Source organism: Trichomycterus rosablanca, chromosome 19, assembly GCF_030014385.1.
Source record: "Trichomycterus rosablanca isolate fTriRos1 chromosome 19, fTriRos1.hap1, whole genome shotgun sequence".
NCBI classification, from domain to species: Eukaryota; Metazoa; Chordata; class Actinopteri; order Siluriformes; family Trichomycteridae; genus Trichomycterus; species Trichomycterus rosablanca.
The window spans coordinates 19,096,464-19,120,609 of record NC_086006.1 but is presented as its reverse complement, the minus strand read 5'-3'; the positions used below and the strand labels follow the sequence as shown (position 1 = coordinate 19,120,609).

Genomic DNA, 24,146 nt, shown 5'->3' with positions numbered 1-24,146 from the left:
CAAATGGCACCATTTCGGTGAAATGGTCCATACACTGCATGGCCAAAATTATATGGCCACTGCACCTAATTATTGAGCCTAAGCATTTCAGTCAAGAACAAAGCCAGGAAACTTTCAGACCAGTGCTATTGAAAACAATTTAGACCAGGTATAATCCCTGAGTACCAACAGGTCACGCTACACTAACAGACGTCAGGCCTAGTGCATTGTCCTGCAGATTTTGACTAGCAGTGCTGCTTGTGTAAAGATTTATATCAGATGTGATGGCCATCCTACTCCTTTCAATATGTATGTCTAATCCTTCAGAGCTGGCAAAACCCTCATTATATGGGCACAGATCCCATATGTTATTTTTAGTCATTCACATTGAGGCAATGTCACAAAGTTACAAACAGTAACCTGAATGAATAATTTGGTGGTGTTTTATATGTTAGACATTCAAGCAAATATTTTAGAAAATCCACTTTAATTTTAATAAAAAGTTCTATTTTTGTCTATACAGAAAATGTGCTCATTTCATTCAGTTACAAAACAGTAAACCTTTGACCTACACTGTGATAATAAATACACTCCCTTCCAAAATTATTGCCACCTTTGATAAAGCTGGGTAAAAGGGTTAACAAATTCACTTTTGTTGGACTTTTACTATGCATATATTAAATGAAAATCTGAAAAGGATCTTACAACGTCTAATATTAACAATTTTACAATGCCACTTTTTATTCATTATTTACCATTTTTATCAGGGCAACACCCTGGACAGAGCAAAAATCCATCACAGGGTTTCACTCAGTCACCTGTCCACTCAATCCAACTGAAATAGGCTATGTTTTTGGAAGGTAGAAAGAAACCTAAACCTAAGTATCTAAAGAAAACTCACAAGTGAACAACGAGACCATGCCAAAATTATCAATACAATCAAATCAGGACCCCAGCAGTGCCAACCTGACAGTAATAGGACTTGAACCAGCAGCCCTCTGATCACTAGCCTACTGCCATTAATTTTTTATTTTGATTTTTGATTATATGTAAACCTTGTATTTGTATGGTAAAAACCATAAAGGTAATAGAGCTATTCTGCATTATTCTGGCAGAAGTGTCCAGTCCTAATTAGCATAATCCAATCTAACCATATTCAGCTTTTATTAAGGCAATATAAGCAATTTCTGATGGTCTGACATTGTATGGAGGCCATTACTACTTCTATACATACACAATTAAATAAAACATTAGTTTTTTATTGCACTATACATATTAATTATAGAGTCATTTTCATGTTCTTGGAGGAAACCAAAGCTCCTAGAGTAAAATCCATTTTCCCTGATATGACCTCCTGATTTCTTAATGATTTTTTATGTAATGTTACGTAATCTACGACTTTCAATATAAAGCTACAAGTATGGAATATATTCTTACTTTTATGGAGGCGTTTGTGTTTAAGACTTTGCATCACTTAAAAGCATTTTAGAATGATTAATAACACACACATCCCTACCAAATTTTAATTTTTTTTTTCCACTGGCAAATACGCAGTTGGTTAATAATTAATTTTGTGATGCATAAACTCATAACAGCACTAAATCAGCAATTGCTTCTAGTGGTAAGATATTCAGCATAAATTATGTGGCTTTCATTATATTTACACTTAAACAGTAACTTTAGAGACAGACACTGCATACAATGATGCAATTTTTCTCAATGTAGCGCTACCACTGTATAATCCTAGCCAGAAAGAATGTGTACACAATGATTGATCATTATTAGATACATTGTTTAGTTATTACTATTTTGATGAAGCTTTATACTGATTTAATTAAAATGGACATATTCAAACAAAATTGTAAGTTGCTTAGGATAAAAGCGTCTGCTAAATACTGTATATGATCCCTGGACATTTTTGACAGAATAACACACCAGTGTTATCATATCCAGCTTTTAATTAGGCAATAAAAGCAATTTCTTAGACTATGAACATTGTTTGGAGGTCCTTACAGCTTGTATATACAATTAAATAAAACATTAGTTTTATATTGTACTATAAATATTTATTATGGATCAATTTGTATGTTTCTCAACATAATGGCATACTTTGTTTATTATTGTTATTCATTTTATTATAACCATTTAAGAATCTTTTCTTTTTATGTTAGTTTTAAATTTTTTCCTTGTTTGACTTCTTATGTTTGCAAAACAATTTTGCTTTGATTGGTGCATGCAAGTTTCTAAGACCCACACCCTACTGATGCAGTTATTGCTTAGGTGTATCGGGTGGTTTTCAGTGCAGTCAAAAGTAGGCAGGCAGTCTTTGTAATGATTGAGTTGGTGTTTTAGGCACACCTATTACCAGCAGACTAATACAATTAATTACATTAAATATATAATATGCATCCAACTTTGTGGCAACACTTTGGAAAGGCTCTTTCAACATGAATGTGACCCTGCGCACAAAGCGAGATCCATAAAGGAATGTGATGCCGCAACCTCAAGCACACTGAAAACCTTGTGATGAACATTAATTGCAATGCAGGTCTTTATATCCTGTGTTAGTGCCTAACCTTACAAATGCTGTTTTGACTGAATATGCACATAAACACTTCAAAATCTTCTGAAAAGAAGAGTGAAGGCTGTAAAAGGCACAAACAGAAAGGCTTATGGGTTTGAAATAGGATGTCCTTCATGCTCATTACTTAACTGATTTTCATGCTTTATTAATGTTTGTTTGTTTATTAGGATTTTAATGTCATGTTTTACACTTTGGTTACATTCAAGACAGGAACGGTAGTTCATTAGTTCACAAGGTTATATCGAACACAGTCTTGGACAATTTTGTATCTCCAATTCACCTCAGTTGCACGTCTTTGGACTGTGGGAGGAAACCGGAGCTCCCGGAGAAAACCCACGCGGACAAGGGGAGAACATGCAAACTCCACACAGAAAGGACCCGGACTGCCCCAACTGGGGATCGAACCCAGGACCTCCTTGCTGTGAGGCGACAGTGCCCCTTTATTTATTAATTATGTATTGGTGTATTTTATCTGCTTTTGTTTAATTTCCTTTCTAATACTACTCATGTCAACATGCACATAAACAATATGTTCGGTATGTACTCGCATCATTAAATTATTATTATTTTTTTTATTTCAACTGCTTCCGTGTTTATGACAAGTGCTCATATGGCCAACCAAGCTCCCGGACATTAGCCACTCATGCCTGTGTGGATGCTGACCGGTTGGTAGCACCTGAGCACCCATGTAGACGCATAAGATAGTACCGTTTATTTACTGTAACTGTAATTGAGTGTTAAATGCTCAGTTCCTAATTTAAAAAAGGTGGTGTGTATATCTCAAAAAGCCCCAAACTTTTAAAAAAATCAGTAAAATAGATATTCCCATGCAAGGGGCCCAATAGATTAATTTCACTTAGTTAATCATGTTTGTATGTATGTATACACTTATATTTATGACAAAATTGGATAAATAATCCGGAGACTGTGTTAACATGCACGACAATAACCAAACGTACTCAAATAAAAGAACTGCTTGTATAACCTGCCACCTACAGGCAAAAGAAAACAAGTCAGCTTTCCAAGAATAATCCTCAATTAAGCCTGGACATAAAAGCTCCCTAAAGTGCAATTAAGCATAATAAGACTCTAATTGTGCACTGATGTATTAAGTCTGTGCAACACGTTTACAAATCCGACAAGACCCGTCTCTGCTTAGAAACCAAGACTAAGCAAAGTAAAAAGTATCTGTGAGTCTCGAATCATGATCTGACCTCATCACTTCACCCTCACCCACATCTCCTTGAAACATCTATAATACTATAGATTAAAGACCATATTCATACTTCAGACATATCAGTGTATTCCCTGCCTCCCTCATGAGATACATAATGGCTTAAGCATCTCTGAAAGCAGCCGCAAGAATGAAATGAAATTACCACCTATGTAGCTATGCAGCCTGAAAACCTTTTACGGTTTGATAAAATTGCAAGCTTTTATTAAAAGAACCCCCCCCCCCCCCCCTTCCCATTCCAAAACGAATAAATACCAGCACACTAAAATGTCAGGGTTTACAAAAATAGCTTTCATAAACTTCCACCGGCACACAAATTGAACAAATGTCACCTAGAGCAAGTTTGCGCGTCTCATTTGCTTTTCTCTACAGTTTGATCAGTAGCTTATCTGTGGCCTTGCTAAAACCTTAATTATGCAGAACTCCCACGGCCCTTTCATGCCCTCTTAACCAAAAAAGATGCATTAGAGATGCATCAAATGTAAAAGAAAGCCAGAAATGAACATGAAGCATCCGTCTTTGTTTGATTCCCTGCATACCCTCCCCAAGTAGCTGTTAGCAGCTGGAGTCTGGAGGAAGGATGCTGCTCATTTCCTCCTTTATTAAATTGCCCTGGACACACACGTCCTGCAATACCAGTCAGTCAAACAGCCTCCGTGAATAAACAGCCTCCTCTTGTTTTGTATTTACCCCCACCCCCACCCCCACCCCCACCCCCACCCACAGAAACACACTTATTTGTGGTATTTATTCAACTGGTTTTTCATTTACATAGCTGTATAGCTGTATTGTGAACATTTTTTGTCCTCTTGTCATCTCCTTCTATTACTCTCCTACACACTACCCTTCCTCTTTGTGCAGCGAAAGATTCCCGGAACATCTCTTATAGTTGCTGAAGTAATGTTCCCCCACACTGGCTGAAAAGGTCCAGCTCCTATTTCAAAACCCCAAATCACCACTCGCAATTTGGAGTTAATGTCAAAAAGGAATAAATGGTGTAAAGTTTTTCAGTCTGCCTATGGTAATTATTAAGTATTCAGCCTCCTTATCTATTTTATAGTCATAGTCAAACCTTTAACATGTGTAATAAATGTTATTGCAAACTTGGGATTTTTACTATTTCTGAGACTGTAATATAAAGTTGCAATTTGAGTTCATTCAAGGGTCTCCTAAAATAATTACAAAATCTGCCTGGTCTGAAATGTACACACAACAACTTATATTATTATTTTGTGTTCAGTCATAATTGTAAGCCGCTTTGGATAAAGTGTCGTCTGCTAAATGCTGAAAATGTAAATGTAACTGAATTGCGGTATAACTGCTAGTGAAACAGACTTTTCTGTAATGTAGCATGCTAATTTTTGATGTATGTATTGAGTGCATTTTGGTCCTTTTGGGAATTTTATAAACAATGTAAATGTGTGCTTCTGTACACACGTGATCATCTCTGTGTAGTCTGTGCTGCGTCTCAAAAGAACAAGCCTGTAAAGTATTATAATCCTGATAGTTTGTCTATGTACAGTTTATTTCTTTCTTTATAAACTCAGCAAACTTTAAAGACGATTGGTTACACTAGGACCACCTCATAGTGCAGATTAACCAGTAAACGTGAGGAACTTAAATGCTATGCAAATGAAAAACTGCAAATTGCATATTACACAGGGATATTATATATAATATACAGTATATTTCATCTTATTCATTAAAGCAAAGAAGAAGCTGGGAGCTATAGTCCTGCACATTAGATTTAACTCATATGTAGACACTATATGGCTAAATATGCGAACACCCCTCTACATTATTATATCCAGGTGCTTCCTACACACCTACTCCTAACTGGTATATTGAATCAATTCAATACATTCATTATATATTCTTCTTTTTGTTGCAAATGGTGTTGGAATGCGATGTTCAACAAAGCTCAAGTTCAGGTGTCCGCATATCTTTAACCATACAGTCTGAATAGGCTCAGTCTTTTTTTAGACTTCATGCATATAAGAAATATCATAATTACGAAGTCGGATCAGTTTTAACTGTGCGTGTCTGTGGGTGTGTGTGGGTGTGTATATATATGTGCGTACGTGTACAAATGCTGTGTGTAGCTGTCATTAGTTTCGCTTGCTGCAGTATATTGGCACGTCATTGGTTTTTCCACACCTCAGCTAATTAGCCTGCCGCTCACAGAGTTGGTTAATTAGTAAAGAGCTAACCCTGATTCTCTCTAAACCTAATATACACTCACACACAGACCGCCCTCCCACACACATTTGATTGACGTGTCAAGCAAATGTACGCCGATGCATGGAACATGGAACAAGTACTTCACTCCAATAAGCAGTTTAAATATGGCTTCAATATCTGTAAAGCTTAATTCAATTATATCTGAGGATTTTTCTACTTATAATTACTGAAAAGAAGTTTTAGAACCTTATGAGAAGTATCTTTGTGGAAAAATAAAACCATCATTAGAAATTTTGAATTAGCAAGTATGAAACACTCTATATGGAGGGTAACATTACTAGACTGTCATGACTTCAAATTATTACTTAAACCCTTTTATGGGCTCCACTGGGTACTTTGGTGCCTCCCACCAAAGTTTTGCAAAAATATACAGTATGTACATATATATATATTTATTTATTTATTTATATATATTAGGGCTGTCACATGATTAAAATTTTTAAATCGGGATTAATCGCGATTACAGAACCAAATTAATCGTGATTAATCGACTGCAAAAATAACTAAGCAAAATTTAAACAGTTATGCACATTTTTATTGCAAATGTTTACCAATAAAAAATTATTACTAAAAAGGTGCACAGGGTACTAATATGAACCATTTCTAGATGCAACACGTACAACGTCATGTCGACCCACATTGTTAACTAGGTTAAAGCATCTACAGTCCATTGCAATCCATTTAAGTTCATGGGCTTTCCATACAAATTCCTCCCAAATAAAGTTACACTGAGTCTGAGCTCATTTTGCCTATAACGCGTATCCGTGCGCGCAGATGCCTGATGAGACAAATGCACGCTTTGACCAAAGATGATATTAAAGAGCCAATTAATAACCATAATTTTGTCTAGTGATGACTTCTCATGCAGAACAATAAATGAATAAAACATGTATACACAGGTGCTGGAAGTCTATAGAACTCAAGCATTTAGAGAAAGACAAAATTAAGAATGGGAATACACAACAACTCCGTGATGGACTTGTGACCTATCCTGGATGTTTTCTACCTTTTGCCCAGTGAATTGTACCCACCGTGACCCTGAATAGGATTAAGCGGTGATAAACCAGACAATAAATTAATTAATTAATAGACAACAAATTAAATGGATAAGAACATATTAGCATAAACCAACCTATAAACTCTAAAAAGTGCTAAATTGGATTCCGACCAATGGCAAGACAACTGTTTTAAGCACACTGTAAAGCATATGTGTGGATTGGGACACAGCTCTCCATAATGCTGGCTAAAGAAGTGTCCTTAGTGTCCTTTCTGCTTCGTGTGCAGCCTAATGCAGACAGTTTTGGGTTGTTGTTTTTTTTTTACCAAATAATTCATGTTAGGTTATTATATGTACCCAATCATCTTTTTTATGGAGTAATACTTTTTGGTGTGAATTACTGTATTAATGTATTGATTCAATATTTGTTGAAATATCATCGACAGTGTGAACATCATAAACAGTGTGAATCTCATAAACAGTGTAACATTCACTCTTGTAATGCAAAAGAGGCTGTAAAATTTTCAGCAGTGTTTAATTCACAACCCTGGGCACCGTTTATAGAGGCTCAGATGCCGACTTAAAACTTCTAAATCAGATGAATTTGTTCCACTTAGCTGTGATGCAACATTCTTTTTTGAAAGCTCACTTAGCATCAATGCAGAAGTGAAAACGCTGCTGCCTGTAAAGTGAGGGTTTAATAGTTTAGCACTTAAGAAACAGTTAATAGTGCATTTAGTAGCATTGCTACCATTCATTTACTGTCTATGCTCTTTGTTTCAGTCCCTCCAGTGTGTCTTTGGACTGTGGGAGGAAAACGGAGCTCCCAACATGCAAACTTTATTCAGAAAGAACCCGGGAGGCTCCACTGGGGAATTTAAAACCAGGACCACCTTTCTGTGAGGCAACAATGCTACCCACTGCGCCTCTGTGCCACCTGCTGAATATTTACCTACTTTATTTATTAGGATTTTAACGTCATGTTTTACACACTCTAGTTACATTCATGACAGGACAGGTAGAGTTACTGGTTACACAAGATTCATGAGTTTAAGTCTTTAAAGTCAATCACAGTTTTGTATCTTTAATTGTGTGGAGGAAAACCGGAGCTTCCAGTGGAAACCCATGCAGACACAGGGAGAACATGCAAACTCCACACAGAAAGGACCCAGATCGCTCTATCTGGGAATCAAACCCAGGACCTTCTTGCTGTGAGGCGACAGTGCTACCCACCAAGCCTTCTTGGTGTCCCTGCCTTCTGAATAAATGATTTTGATGCCCATTCATTTACAGTTAAGATCTAAAGATGTAAACTTTTAAAGGACATGGGCAGCATAGCATGATGATCAATTTAATGATCAATAATTAATGTTTTTTTAATCTACAGTCTCTAGTTTACTTTATGTTTTTAGGATTAAATTATCGAGTAATTCAAACAAAGAAGTTTAATCATTTATCTGCGTCCTCTGACATTTTGATCTAAGGGATCTAAAACGCCTTTTAAAACATTGCAAAATATCTGCCCCTATCCACAACCATACTAGAAATTACAATTCTGTCAGCAAGTTGTCAGGTCTTCATAAATCCTCTAGCATTACTGTAAACAAAACAGTACATTGTGTGTATAGCTTATAGACTTGTTACACAGTCCTGAAGTAGATTCCCTTCAAATAACATGGTACTACTTTGTAGAGCATTTGTAGAGCTGACAGAATAATGTCTGTGATAACACCAACATGTACAGTTCCAGGCAGGTTAGTTTATAAGAAAAATGGTGAAGTAAGGAGACAGCTAATGAGCCCTGCACTGCAGACAGAAATAAACCCATCCGCACTTGGTTTGTGAAAATGTTGACCAGTATGTTGAAAGCCATGCAAACAGTGCCTGTACCAATTAACACATTGCACGTGGTATGTTCACAGTGAGCACCGACTGACCCAAGATGTCCATTATTAATCTAATCTGGCCTGACTTTACTTGGTCTATAAAAATACATGGTCATTAATTTTAGGTTGGACCTGACATGCCTGGATCTGGTTTCCTATCATAAATCCTTTTTGATTCATATTAAATGCAAAGAGTGATTTGGCTATTTTAAACAGCGGAATATGTATTATGGCACCGCTTAAAAGTATATGTATTATTTACCCATATTAAACAAGAAAAATGCTGCAGAAGGCAGGACTAGTGATGTTCTCGTGTCTAAATAAAGCAGAACATAAAAGCAGCCTGACAACTATAATGTGGTGTCTAGAGTAAACAGGGCTGGCACCGATCGGATAATCTGTATTGGTATCGATCCAATATTGGCCCAAATCACTGGATTGAATATCGAAAGGAAAAAAAACATGTAATCAGATCCAATACTGTTGCTTAATGTAAATACCACTTAATGTAAATACCACTTAATGTAAATACCACTTAATGTAAATAACACAATGTAAATACCACTTAATGTAAATAACACAATGTAAATAACACAATGTAAATAACACTTAATGTAAATACCACTTAATGTAAATACCACAATGTAAATAACACTTAATGTAAATACCACTTAATGTAAAGAACACAATGTACATACCACTTAATGTAAATAACACAATGTAAATACCACAATGTAAATAACACTTAATGTAAATACCACATAATGTAAATACCACTTAATGTAAATAACACTTAATGTAAATAACACAATGTAAATAACACAATGCAAATACCACAATGTAAATACCACTTAATGTAAATACCACAATGTAAATACCACTTAATGTAAATACCACTTAATGTAAATAACACTTAATGTAAATAACACAATGTAAATACCACTTAATGTAAATAACACAATGTAAATAACACTTAATGTAAATACCACTTAATGTAAATACCACAATGTAAATAACACTTAATGTAAATACCACTTAATGTAAAGAACACAATGTACATACCACTTAATGTAAATAACACAATGTAAATACCACAATGTAAATAACACTTAATGTAAATACCACATAATGTAAATACCACTTAATGTAAATAACACTTAATGTAAATAACACAATGTAAATAACACAATGCAAATACCACAATGTAAATACCACTTAATGTAAATACCACAATGTAAATACCACTTAATGTAAAAACCACTTAATGTAAAAACCACTTAATGTAAATAACACAATGTAAATACCACTTAATGTAAATAACACAATGTAAATACCACTTAATGTAAATAACACAATGTAAATACCACTAATGTAAATACCACTTAATGTAAATAACACAATGTAAATACCACTTAATGTAAATAACACAATGTAAATAACACAATGTAAATACCACTTAATGTAAATAACACTTAATGTAAATACCACTTAATGTAAATACCACTTAACGTAAATAACACTTGATGTAAATAACACTTAATGTAAATAACACAATGTAAATAACACTTAATGTAAATAACACAATGTAAATACCACTTAATGTAAATAACGCAATGTAAATACCACTTAATGTAAATAACACAATGTAAATAACACTTAATGTAAATACCACTCAATGTAAATAACACTTGATGTAAATACCACTTAATGTAAATAACACAATGTAAATACCACTTAATGTAAATAACACTTAATGTAAATAACACAATGTAAATAACACTTAATGTAAATAACACAATGTAAATACCACTTAATGTAAATAACACAATGTAAATACCACTTAATGTAAATACCACTCAATGTAAATAACACTTGATGTAAATACCACTTAATGTAAATAACACAATGTAAATACCACTTAATGTAAATAACACTTAATGTAAATAACGCAATGTAAATACCACTTAATGTAAATAACACAATGTAAATAACACTTAATGTAAATAACACTTAATGTAAATACCACTTAATGTAAATACCACTTAATGTTAATAACACAATGTTAATAACACTTAATGTAAATAACACAATGTAAATAACACAATGTTAATAACACTTAATGTTTATAACACTTAATGTTAATAACACTAACACTGTAAAATAAGGCCATTGTTTGTGTGTAAAGCAAATAACACACAAAGATCCGTTCCAACAGTGCCATTTATTGCCAGCTCACTTGACAACAGCCGTAACAAGGTGCATCTTGATGACATCATTAACATGTGCCACTGATCTGCAACTCATCCGCAACAGCCATTCAGAAATTAAAACACACTGATCTACTTATACTTTCAGCATTTTAAAAAATCATCTACTACTGCCACATCTAAAAACTGTTTAAACACTAACTGTCCACTCTATTAGACACTCCTACCCAGGTGGTCCACCTTGTAGATGTAAAGTCAGAGATGATCGCTCATCTATTGCTGCCGTTTGAGTTGGTCATCTTCTAGACCTTCATCAGTGGACACAGGACGCTGCCCACGGGGCGCTGTTAGTTGGACATTTTTGGTTGGTGGACTATTCTCAGTCCAGCGGTGACAGTGAGGTGTTTAAAAACTCCATCAGCATTGCTGTGTCTTATCCACTCATACCATCACTGCAGTGCTGAGAATGACCCACCACCTAAATAATACCTACTCTGTGGTGTTCCTGGGAGAGTCCTGACCATTGAAGAACAGCATGAAAGGGGGCTAACAAAGCATGCAGAGAAACAGGTGGACTACAGTCAGTACAAAGTGCTTCTTTATTGTAAGTGAAGCTGATAAAATGGACAGTAAGTGTAGAAACAAGGAGGTGGTTTTAATGTTATGGCTGATCAGTGTACTCCATCGTGATATTACAAGCAAAACGTTAAACAAGCTCTGGACATAGAAATGCCTGCCATTACTTCATTTTGGGACCAGGCAAGGTCCCAGCAACAATTCAGAATGTCTTTGTAATAACCCTATTAGTCACCATGTTAGTCAATTAGCACTAACTGTCAAACATCGAGTGTCAAATCCATTATGTTGTCAACATGCATGTCTTATATAATTTATTCAAAAACCAGCAGCATTTTTTTTTATTTTAGATTCTGTTTTGCAAAAGCATGAGGCAACTAACTGAACCATTCTCCCAGCAAGCAATACACTAGTGAACAAAATCCAGCTGAAACTAATTAAGGCAAATGCTAAACACCCTCCTTTCTTAAACACCCGTATAGACTGTTATTAGTTTGTTAGTTATTCATACTGACAACCACGTTCTAGTGGCTTTTAACCCCCAGTTTGATGATTCTTAAATTACATCTTACCACCCAAACAAATGACCACTCAGCATTTGCTTTCCTGACCCAGGCAAAATGACCACTGCTCCATGTACTGTGTAATCATGAAGCTGTTTGTATAAATGTCTTGGGCGAAGATGCTTAGTAACCCATAAGAAATTCAAAAGTTCCTTTACAGCAAGAAGAGCCTGGGTTCGATTCCCTGGCCAGACAGCCAGGGTACTTTCTGTATGGAGTTTGCATGTTCTCTTGGAATACACATGGGTTTCCTCCCACAAGTCCAAAGACATGCAGGCAGTCAGGCCAACCCGAGCTATTAAATATTGCTTTGTTTGTTTGTTTATTAGGATTGTAACGTCATGTTTTACACTTTGGTTACATTCATGACAGGAACGGTAGTTACTCCTTACACAAGATTCATCACTTCACAAGGTTATATCGAACACAGTCTTGGACAATTTAGTATCTCCAATTCCCCTCACTTGCATGTCTTTGGACTGTGGGAGGAAACCGGAGCACCCGGAGTAAACCCACACAGACACGGGGAGAACTTGCAAACTCCACATAGAAAGGACCCGGACCGCCCCACCTGGAGACCGAACCCAGGACTTTCTTGCTGTGAGGCGACAGTGCTACCCACTTAGCCACTGTGCCGCCCAAGTACACATTTAAATAAGTGCATTGTTAAAACAAAAAGTAGAGCGGCGCCAGTGCTGTAAGAAAGCAATAAAGATCTGAGAACATTTTTCCCTACCTGTTCATTGTTGTTGTTAATACACTGCAGTTTCATCTGTTTCAGATAGGTGGTGGTCAGAGGCATGTTGTAGTCAATAAGGTCAGGAACCAGAGAGGCTGGCTGGTTGTTCTCTAGAGAAAAGAAAGTAAGCAGGGAGTCAGTCAGAGCCAGTAATTGTATTGCTCTTATAATTTTTTTTCTTGACATTATTTCTGTTATTTATTTAACACCTGTTCAGACAACTATCATTAAGTGCAGGTACTGCATTATGTTTAAAAATAGAAGAAAAAAAAACACTAATTGCACATGCCGTCGTTTTGACTTTTTCTACCACCACTAGAGGACAGTAAATGACGCAATTGATGCTACATGTACGTGAATTTGGTCTCTTTGTCCCATAAAGATGCTTCATTTGCCATGCCCTCATTTTAATTACATACATATGCAAAGAGGACATACATATGCAAACAAAATCTGCATGCATTACCATAACCCCACCTCTCTACAGAAGCAGCTCAATCACACACGTTTTAAACAGACTTGATAATGACCGAGTAATTCATGTGTGCACGTTTGTGCTTAACCCACCATGTGTGTGTGTGTGTACAGGCCACATCAAATGTCAAAGCACAAAATAAAGGCACATCCTCAAAACGTTATATTTATTATGTGTGTTACAGCTACAGTTTTCTACATTCAGAAAATGTATGTCTGGTTAATTTGCTAAATCTCGCACTGGAAATGAGAGACGCCTTATCATTATTATATACAGTATATATATAACTCGGGACATAATTAAGAGACCACTCCACATCATTCTTCAATCAGCATCTCTACATGTTTGCCAACTGTTCCATTGCGTCTGCTGAATTCCAACACAGGCACACCTCATTCTTCTTAATGAGGAACTGATTAAATGAGCCGCTAAACCAAATCTTATTTAAAAAGGAAAAAATATATAAAACAATACTCTGGTCATCACAATGGCATGATGAATGGTATAAAAAGTGTAAGTACTACCTCAAAAGTAATTAGAATAAAAAAACAAATATTGATTATACTAAAAGAGCAAGAAAAATAAAGAAAAAGTAAATTCCCTTGTAAGGAAAAGAAGGGTTTGAATCAGACTTTACTGGTAAGAGTCATAAAGTGAGCTCCTAGTTGCCTCCATAATGTCAGATATGGTTTTTTATAAGAGCAAGCATAAGCAGCAGAAATGTAAGATTTGGGACAACAGAACTGCAGACTAACAGAAAAAGAAAACACTCATTCAACTAATTTAGACTCGTTCAACTCATTTAAATGTCACTTAACAACCATAGGATGGCATCAAGTGATCAACAAAAAATGGCAAATGACAGCTAAGGTAAAGCTGAGTACAATTTGAAACAGGCTCTTAGGGTCAGGGCTGGTAAGCTTGTTAAAAAAACCTTTAACAATAAGAAAAGACCATAAGAATTAAACTGTATGACACTGGAGTAAGGTCATCATCTCTGATTATCCCAGTCTTTCGGACCACATCACCTTGAACCTGACCCCAGTGTACAAACCTTTGATCTGCAGGACACGACCAACAATCAAAACTGTACAGGTGTGGAGTGAGGATACAACCTCAATACTGCAGGACTGTTTTGACAACACAGATTGGGATTTGTTTGCACAGGGGGCAGATTTGGAGGAATATGCATCATCAGTCATGGGATACATAAACTTTTGCACCGAGAATGCTCTCACAACAAAAACAATAAAAGCGTTTCCTAATCAGAAGCCATGGTTAAACAGGAACGTACAGACTCTGATTAAAAGATGTGACACAGCATTCAGGACTGGAGACAGACATGCTTATTCAATAGCTCGAAGGAACCTCAAAAAAGGCATTAAGGAGGCCAAACGCAGATACAAACAGCGTATTGAGGAGCACTTCGAGAACAACAACCCCCGCAGCATGTGGAATGGAATTAAAACACTGTCGGACTACAAGACCAACACCCTGCAGGACAATGACACCAGTCTACCTGATGTGTTAAATCAGTTCTTCGCTCGCTTTGATCAGCAAAACAGCGGACTTGCCTCTCACATCACACCACCTGTTGAGGAGCAGACACTGGTTCTGAAGCGTCATCAAGTGAGAACCACCCTGCTGAGAGTGGACCCCAACAAAGCAGCGGGCCCAGATGGAGTTTCTGGAAGGACACTAAAGGTCTGTGCCAACCAACTAGCTGAGGTTTTTACAAACATATTTAACCTTTCGCTAAAACAAGCTGCCGTCCCGACGTGCTTTAAAACCTCCACAGTCATACCAGTACCCAAAAAGTCTGCAGTGAAATGCCTCAATGACTATCGACCAGTGGCACTAACACCGGTAGTCATGAAGTGCTTTGAGAGATTCTTTCACATATCAGAGACATCATACCCCCGGATTTGGATCAACATCAGTTTGCATATAGAACAAACAGATCCACTGAAGATGCTGTCTCCATGGCACTTCACACCACACTGTCACATCTGGAACAGTCTAACACATACGTGAGGATGTTATTTGTGGACTTTAGCTCTGCGTTCAACACCGTAATTCCTCACAAACTGGTCAAGAAATTGGGGTGCTTGGGTCTGGACAGCTCCATCTGCTCCTGGGTTTTGGACTTTCTCACAGACAGACCACAACGTGTCAGGATAGGACGTCACACCTCCTCCACTCTGATCCTGAACACCGGTACCCCGCAGGGCTGCGTGCTGAGCCCCATGCTCTTCACCCTGTTCACGCACGACTGCACCCCAATCCACACCTCCAACACGATAATTAAATTTGCTGACGACACCACAATCGTTGGCCTAATTACAGATGGTGATGAATGTGCCTACAGGGACGAGGTGAAATGTCTGGGTGAATGGTGCAAAGTCAATGACCTAGTACTTAACACCTCCAAGACTTCAGGAGAACAAAGAGGTCAGAACATCACCCCCTTCACATTTCTGGAGAAGTAGTGGAACGTGTGGAGAGTGTGAAATTCCTTGGGGTCCACATATCCAACAATCTAACATGGACACAGAACACCTCGTACCTGAACATGAGAGCACATCAAAGACTCTATTTCCTGAGAAAGCTAAAACAAGCTCAGCTTCCTCAAAAACTACTGGTGAACTTCTACCGCAGCACCATCGAGAGCGTCCTATCCAACTGCATGACTGTGTGGTACTCCAGCTGCACAGCCTCAGAGAGGAAGGACCTACATCGGGTGGTCAGAGCGGCGGAACGTATCATCGGGACCGAACTCCCCAACTTGGACAGTGTTTACAACAGCCGTTTACAAAACAAGGCCGACAGCATCAGTAAGGATGCAACACACCCTGGGAACTATCTGTTCTCCCTGTTACCATCTGGGAGGCGGTACAGAGCTATTCGTGCACACACTAACAGACTGAGAAACAGCTTTTTTCCAAGAGCTGTGGCCTCCATCACCCCTCCCAACACCTCATAGACTGTGAACTTGAACATTGAGAGAATGGTTGTATAAAGATGTGCAAATACGCACTCAACATAAATCATTTCTGAAACTGAACTGGTATCTCCACACAGCACAGTCACCTTACATATTCATATTCACCCATAATTTATTTTATTATTTATCTTGAAATCCATACTTTAGATTGTACTGGTTATTGTGTAAATATCCATATGCTTATGTAAATATGTTTGCCTCTTTTTAAATATCCATATGCTTATGTAAATACTTTGCTTCTTCTTTTTATCTTTTGGAGAGTGTCTAACTAAATTTCGTTGTATGCAAGTATAATGACAATAAAGGTTCTTCTTTTTCTTCTTTAGTTTGGCCCAACATCTTTCATTTAAAAAAATTAAATAAAGACCAAGGGAGGCCTACAAGCCTTAATGACTCGCATCCACTGTGAAATGTGGTGGAGGATTAGTGAAGATTTGAGCAGAATGGAATCAAGCACATTTTAAGGAAGATAATCGAGGATATCCAGTAGAAGACCATGTCACAGCTAGCCCAGTCAGAACCAAGAACAAAGTCCACTGAACAGTGGTCTCTCAGCCCAAGGTAACAATCTGGGTTTTCTTAACAACCTTGACAAAAAGAAAATTGTCAACAAAAAGCAGATCTTTCATAAATGCTGCTGAAAACATCATAGAAGGTAAAACTGTAAAAACAAAAAAAATCATTAAAATCTCAGGACTACCACAATCAATATAAATTGTTTACACAGACTTTAAAGGACACATATGGGTCAGTGCTGATGTTCAAAACTTCTGTTCATTTGTCACATTTCCAATGTAACGATTTTGCTTAGCTTCAAATGAACTGATCCATTAAATGACCCATTACCTGCTCATAATTTCTCTCTTGCATTCTTTCTCTTACATCTCATCAGTAATCAATCAACTCTGTTTATTGATTGGTCTCGTCATATTGTTATTTTGTATGTATTTACCTCTTTGAGCATAATGCAGCCAATAGATGCAACAGCCTTTAGTTACCTGCAGTATTATGTGGTGTTTTCAAATAATAGCAACGACAAAAACTTTTTGCCTGTATTAGTCATCCAATGGGTGAATCTTCCATTGGTCTAGATCATTTGTATGCAAACAACAAACGAGCAGACAGACCTAAAGCGATCACACCAACAAATAAAGAGGCAGAATGGCGCTCAGGTGGCGCAGTGGTAAAACACTCTAGCACACCAGAGCTGATATCTTGAACTCGGCAGTTTGAATCTCAGATCTGCTACCGGCAGGCTGGGCGCCTATGTGAACGATGATTAGCTCGTTCACAGGGAGGGTGTTGGAGGGGATTCTGCTGGATGATCAACATGCACTAATGAGCCAAAACGTAATAAGACAAGACATCTGAAGTCCTGACAGCCCATCCACGTGACCTTAAAAAAAGCAGGATTTATTGGACCATTTACCTTGTCCATTGCTACTATGTCAAGTTCTGATGCTTGAATCTCCACTATAAATGCTGATAGGGGTTCAGCATGGGCACATCGACTGGCATGTGACAACTCTGTCTCAGCACACACTACATTGAACCCTTGTGTGTATGGGACAGACACCTCCTCACCAGTATCAAAAGTATCTGTAATTTGATACACAACAGCAGCTCTGTTGGCATAGCTTTTATGTCCTTTGGCATAAATAAGTCTTGGCAACACAACAATCTGACAGTGGTTTGTGGCTTGTCCTTCTTCAGATAACAGCCAATGGGAACTTCCTATTTGTAATTACCATTCAAGTAATTACCTCCTAGCCTAACATTTAATAAACAGTATTATTAACCAGGATGGGCATGTATGTTAGAAGGGTCATCCAGATCTGTCTCCCATCAAACGTGGTATAATTATATTTATATATATTTATATATATATATAAATATATATATATATATATATATATATATATATATATATATATATATATATATATATATAAACAGACAGACTATATGTACACATATACACTACAATAAAAATTTTGCATATGCCCAGCTTGTTTGGAAGCTGGGGTCAGAGCACAGGGTCAGCCTCTTGTATGGCCATTGTAAGGGTCCAACAGTGGCTGCATAGCAAAGCCTGGATTTCAACCGACAATCTCCGACTGATAGCCCAAAGCTCTACCCACTAGGCTACCACTGACCCATAGATAGATAAATAGATATACAAAAAAACAATACAGTTGATTAATTGAATAATTACATTGTTTTTGTATCAAAAAGGTAATCACGTATATGGCTAGTGCTATTAAATATATGCTATGATGATATCTATACTGTATAATGATAATGCAACAAATTATAAGCAAAATGAAATAAGCTGATAATGGGGCAAACCTCAGCCCCCGAGTCGAGTAAAAAAGAATCCAGTGCACAGTAATTAATCAGTTTTAATAATTTAGGACTGAACTTTTGCGTGGGTAGCTGGAGCTAAAAGTGGAAAAGAGGGATGGGGAGGGTTTCACAAACCCCATGGGGTAGAAAGCCAATTAGTGCTTGCTTTATGAGCGACACCCAATGTTTTCCCTGTGCAGCCACACAACGCTGAGACAGATTAAGCCTGCAAGGTGTTCTCTCTCTCCTAATGTTTATCTTGCACCAAGCAGGGGGTCTTGGGGCAGTTGTTTAAAATGGTGAATATTTTTGGCTCTTATCCACTCCGTTAGCTTAGAAAGTCTGCAAAATTCAACATGTATTAATGACATTATAAGCCATAAAGGGTAAAGCATTATCATTTTATCTACCATATTTTCCCAATTGGACCCTTCCAATTTTTACCTCCTAGCCCAAATTCCTCTTCCAATATTCTCCCCCACTTTGCAAAATGATCTGGTGTCCTTGGAGTAGATTTTTTTTTCCAAAAAGGGCCATAATTGGGCTAATTGTAGAGTGTATGGAGGGGGACAGGACACTCCAGTGTTCAGAGCTTAATGAATGGCTGTGTGACTGTGTTTGGTATGTGTTGGAGGGAGTATAGCTTTGGGGATATGTTAACTTCAGGGACAGAGTTGGGGGTTGAAAGAGAGAAAAAACCAAGGGGATGGAGGGATTGTTTTAGCAAAGACAAAGACTTGAAGTAGTACAAAAACCTTCTGGGATTGTCATTTCCTGTAGTGACAATTAATCTTCTCCAAAAGGTCAGTAACTTTTTAATAAGAAAGATTCACTGATGCACAGCAGGGGCTGTACCAGCCTAAATCTCACTACAACTTTTTTCATGTGTATGTACATTAAAAATAATACTTGCAAAAAATAAGTTTTTAGAAATAATACTAAAAAAGACAAAAAGACAAAAAGAAAAAAGAAAGAAAGAAAGAAAAAAGAAAGAAAGAAAAAAGAAAGAAAAAAAGAAAAAAAGAAAGAAAAAAAAAGAAAAAGAAAAAAAGAAAAAGAAAAAAAGAAAACAAAGAAAAAAGAAAGAAAGAATAAAGAAAAAGAGAAAAAAATGAAAAATGAAAAATGAAAAAAAGAAAAAAAAGAAAAAAGAAAAAAGAAAGAAAGAAAAAGAAAGAAAGAAAAAGAAAAAAAAATGAAAAAAAGAAAAAAAGAAAAAAAAGAAAAAAGAAAAAAGAAAAAAAAGAAAAGAAAGAAAAGAAAAAAGAAAAAAAGAAAAAAGAAAAAAAGAAAAAAAAAGAAAAAAGAAAAAAAAGAATATAATCCAATAACTGTTTTAAAATTAAGACGTCTTAATGAGATTTCAATTTATAAAATGCTTTGACATTCACCAATTACTAACCAAGTGACTGATTTCAAAGGTGAAATGTGTTACAGTTTTAAACAAAGTCTAATTTTAAACATCACATTATGAGATCATCATTTTGTGTACCTTTGCACTCGGCTCCACTCGGACTGATGTGCATCCTCTTCTGACACTCCCCACAGCTCATCAGGAATCGGGTCACTGCCTCTCTGGGCAGAAATGCATAAGTCTCCGCTATCTGAGACAGAAGGAAAAAAAGCATCAGACTGCAGTCAGTCATTCACTTATGGAACTCAGCTAAAATGTAGTGGAATATTCTGCTGCACAGTCAAACACAAGAACCAAGAGAACTTGGTTCTTGCTTTGGTTCTAATTCATTTCTTACAAACTTTAGAGAATTTTGGAATTTCCTGTAAAAGCATGATCATCATGAGCATCATTATTTTAAAGTGCAAAGTGATTAAGAAGTTAAATATGAACTGTTGGGAATAACAGGTTTCTTCATTAGATCAGACAATCTTTAATTAAATCAGCTCATTATTACTGCATTATTATCTATCAATACACAAACACCAAATCCTTAATGTACGGATCCTGGCCTATATCTGGCAACCCTCACTACAAATCATCTTGCAATATGTAGGTTGTGAATTGTCAGTTACTACATTATAAAACCACAAGAGGGTCACACCCAACACAAACATCCCTATCAGTACAATTACTTCAATAATCCACAAATGTAAATTCAGATGTTGGGTAGTTCAGCATCTTAAACATTAAAACTTGTTAAGTAAGATCTTTTAACTTATCATCGAGTAACTTTTGTTTAAATTAAAATCTAAAAGATGAATGCTCGGGTGGTGCATCTGTAAAACATGCTAGCCCACCAGTGCTGACATTTTAAAATCACTAGTTTGAATCTCAGCCAGGCGCATATATGAACAATAGCCAGAATGATTCCTCATAACTACTGCAATTACAACCTCTGCTGGGTGGTCGATGACGACTGCACAGAGAATAATAGTGATCAGTGCGTGACACATCAAGCGTTATACAGACCTCCATAAAAAACCCACCTGGTGCAGGTGAAAAGAAGTGGTCGGCTACTGCGCACATGTCAGAGGGGGGAGGGTGTTACATACAGCACTCCTCAGTAGAGGTGAGATAGAATCAGGTAATTAGATATGACTGAATAGGGAGAAACATTGTTCCTAGTCTTTGTCCAGCCAGCAGAGGCTGCAATCACAGCAGCAATAAGGAATCACTTCAGCCACCGCACCCTCAGACAAATCCAATCATGTCAGTGTAGGTGCCCAGTCAGCTAATAGCAGAGATATCAGGTGGTGGGCTAGCGCCTTAGAACGCTGTGCCAGCTGAGCACCCAGTAAACATTTTAGACATGAAAATAAAGGTTGCCAGTAGTGTTTGGAAAAGAAGGTTTGCATATATGAAATTCACAGTAAAGTCTGTTACTACGCATAGAGTACTGACACATTTAACGTCATCAATAAAACAGAGCCAACTTCATATTAATGCTCATGGTTTTGGAATAAAATGTCCAACAAGCTTATTGTCAGGTGTCCAGATATTTTTGGTCATATAGTGTATTTGGGGGAAAAAACTGTTTACACCTGTTTAAGTCAACACCTCCAAACATAAAGCCAAAATAACACTAAAGTGAATGTTCCTGCATGACCTAGTCACTCTATAGACTTAAATTCTATTAAGAGCTTATAAAGGATTTTACAACTGCAAGTCCATCAGAGGAAGCTTAGTAACCTTGGGGAACTGAGACAATTTGCAAGGAGTAAAGGGTCAAAATGTAACCACAATGCTTCAAAAAGCTAATTATTTCTTACTACTGATGTCTCAGAGCTGTAATAACCACCAACAGGATGGCAACACAGTACTATGTTTTTTATTGGTAGTGTCATAATACTCATACTTCATCATTAATGTCTTTTATATTTTATATAAGCATTTTTATTTGTGCTTTAAAATGGGATTAAAAAGTACAAACCCCATTTTCAGAAAAGTTGGGACATTTTGTAAACTGCAATAAAATAAAGAAAAGATTTTTGTTATTTTTACTGTTAATTTTTTGTAAATATAAACACATTTACAATTTGATGCCTGCAACACCCTCAAAAAATTGTGACAAGTTTACCCCTTTGTTCCACCACCCTTCCTATTAATTAGACTTTTTAATGGTTTGGGAACTGAGGACATCAATTGTTTACATTTTTCCTGAGCTACGGTTTCTTAGAAATATGCAGTGTTTTATATCAACACAGTTATGAGACATCAGTACTTATTGATTCAGCTGTGTCATAAATACTACTGAAGGGATTTGGACTGTGTAAATCAACAACACATGTGGTAAACAGAGTAGTAACAGCAGCATTTACATTTACAGCATTTAGCGGACGCTTTCATCCAAATCGACTTAGTTGTGACAGTACACACTCTAAGCAACTGAGGATTAAGGGTCTTGCTCAATGGCCCAACAGTGGCAACCTGGCAGTGGTGCGACTTGAACCGGCAACCTTCCGATTACTAGTCCAGTATCTTAACCACTCCTTAAGCCCTCCTAGCACAAGTAGTAACACAAATAAATTGCTCATCTAATAGTATCTCATTTTACTAGCTTTACCTTCTTATTGGGTAATCTTGCTTCAACGACAGTACTGCAGTGCATCAGAAAAATAATGCAATAGACCCTGTATGCGCTGGGTATGAAGATCCCATGCAGCATGGCACAAAAGTATGTAATAATTTACAATATTGCTAATTATTTACAATTAGTATTACACAGATGGACTTAATACAACTTCATTATGGACCACATGGCGTACCTTCCAAACGAGAGGCAGTTATAAACTTCTATGGTCATGTCGGTGTTAGGGATGTTAAAATCATTAGGGATGGCCGTTCAGGTGGCACAGTGGTAAAAACACACGCTGGAACCAGAGCTGGAATCACAGCCGGCCACATGAACAACGATTGGCCTGTTGTTCAGATAGGGGTGGGATTAAGCCGGATAGGGTCTCTCTCATAACTAATGCAGTTGCAATCTCTGCTGGCTGATTGATGGCGCCTGCACAGAGATGAGAAAAGATGGCTGTCAGGGTGTGTCTCTCCGTACACAGTGCTGAGCTGCACTGAACTGTTAAAGTGTAGGTAACAAGATGCATATGGCTGCTGCCCACGTGTCGGAGGGGGCGTGGGTTAGCTTCATTCTCCTCAATCAGAGCGGGGATCGGCATTGGTGGAGAGGAAGCATGATGCAATCGGGCAATTGGACGCGCTAAAAGGGGGAAAAAGGGGAGAAAATGCATAAACAAAACAAACAAAAAAAAACATTGGGGATTGCACCTCGTTAATATAGAAGCAGTTTCACTGTTGTGTAGTTTTGTGTGTAAAGCTAGTGATCCTAGCATTACCTTCCAAGTACCATTGGGCCTAGTTGGTGTTAATCCTATGTGGGTAAAAAAAAAAAAACATTAGACTTTTTTCCAATTTTTGGTGCCAAAATGTGCACAGGAGCATTTTTTTTGTTTACTAGGCAAAAAGGGGCAAAATAAAGTCCTCCATGCAAACACCCACTCTTGCTTAATGACTGAAAATGGAGCAGAGACCTGTATAAATCTGCATCTCATTGGCTCCTATCGGTGATTCCCACAGCTAGCTGGGTTTCTTGACCTCCCTGTCAGGCAAGCGCATACTCCCTAGCGCAAGTCTTATTCTGTCTGTCAATGTCCCTTCCATTCTCAATGGAGACTACTCGGTCAGCGGTAGGCTGTAGTGGCTCTAGAGCAGGGGTGTCAAACTCACGGCCCGCGGGCCAGATCCGGCCCGCCACGTCATTTTATGTGGCCCGCGAGAGCTTAAACGACTGTACGATTGTTGTGATGGTTCGGGTCGTTACAGAGACGCACTTATAATTTAA

At 37.2% G+C, this 24,146-nt stretch overlaps 1 protein-coding gene across 1 annotated transcript in view; it reads right to left on the bottom strand.

Annotated features, from left to right (window-relative positions):
• nol4lb (nucleolar protein 4-like b) overlaps positions 1-24,146 on the bottom strand; it is a 183,989-nt gene that overhangs the window by 122,958 nt on the left and 36,885 nt on the right. The window contains exons 3-4 of the mRNA XM_063015015.1: positions 20,324-20,435; positions 13,004-13,116 (exon numbers count right to left, since the gene is read on the bottom strand). Coding sequence (XP_062871085.1) covers positions 13,004-13,116; positions 20,324-20,435 — 225 coding nt within the window. The remainder of the gene's footprint in view (positions 1-13,003; positions 13,117-20,323; positions 20,436-24,146) is intronic.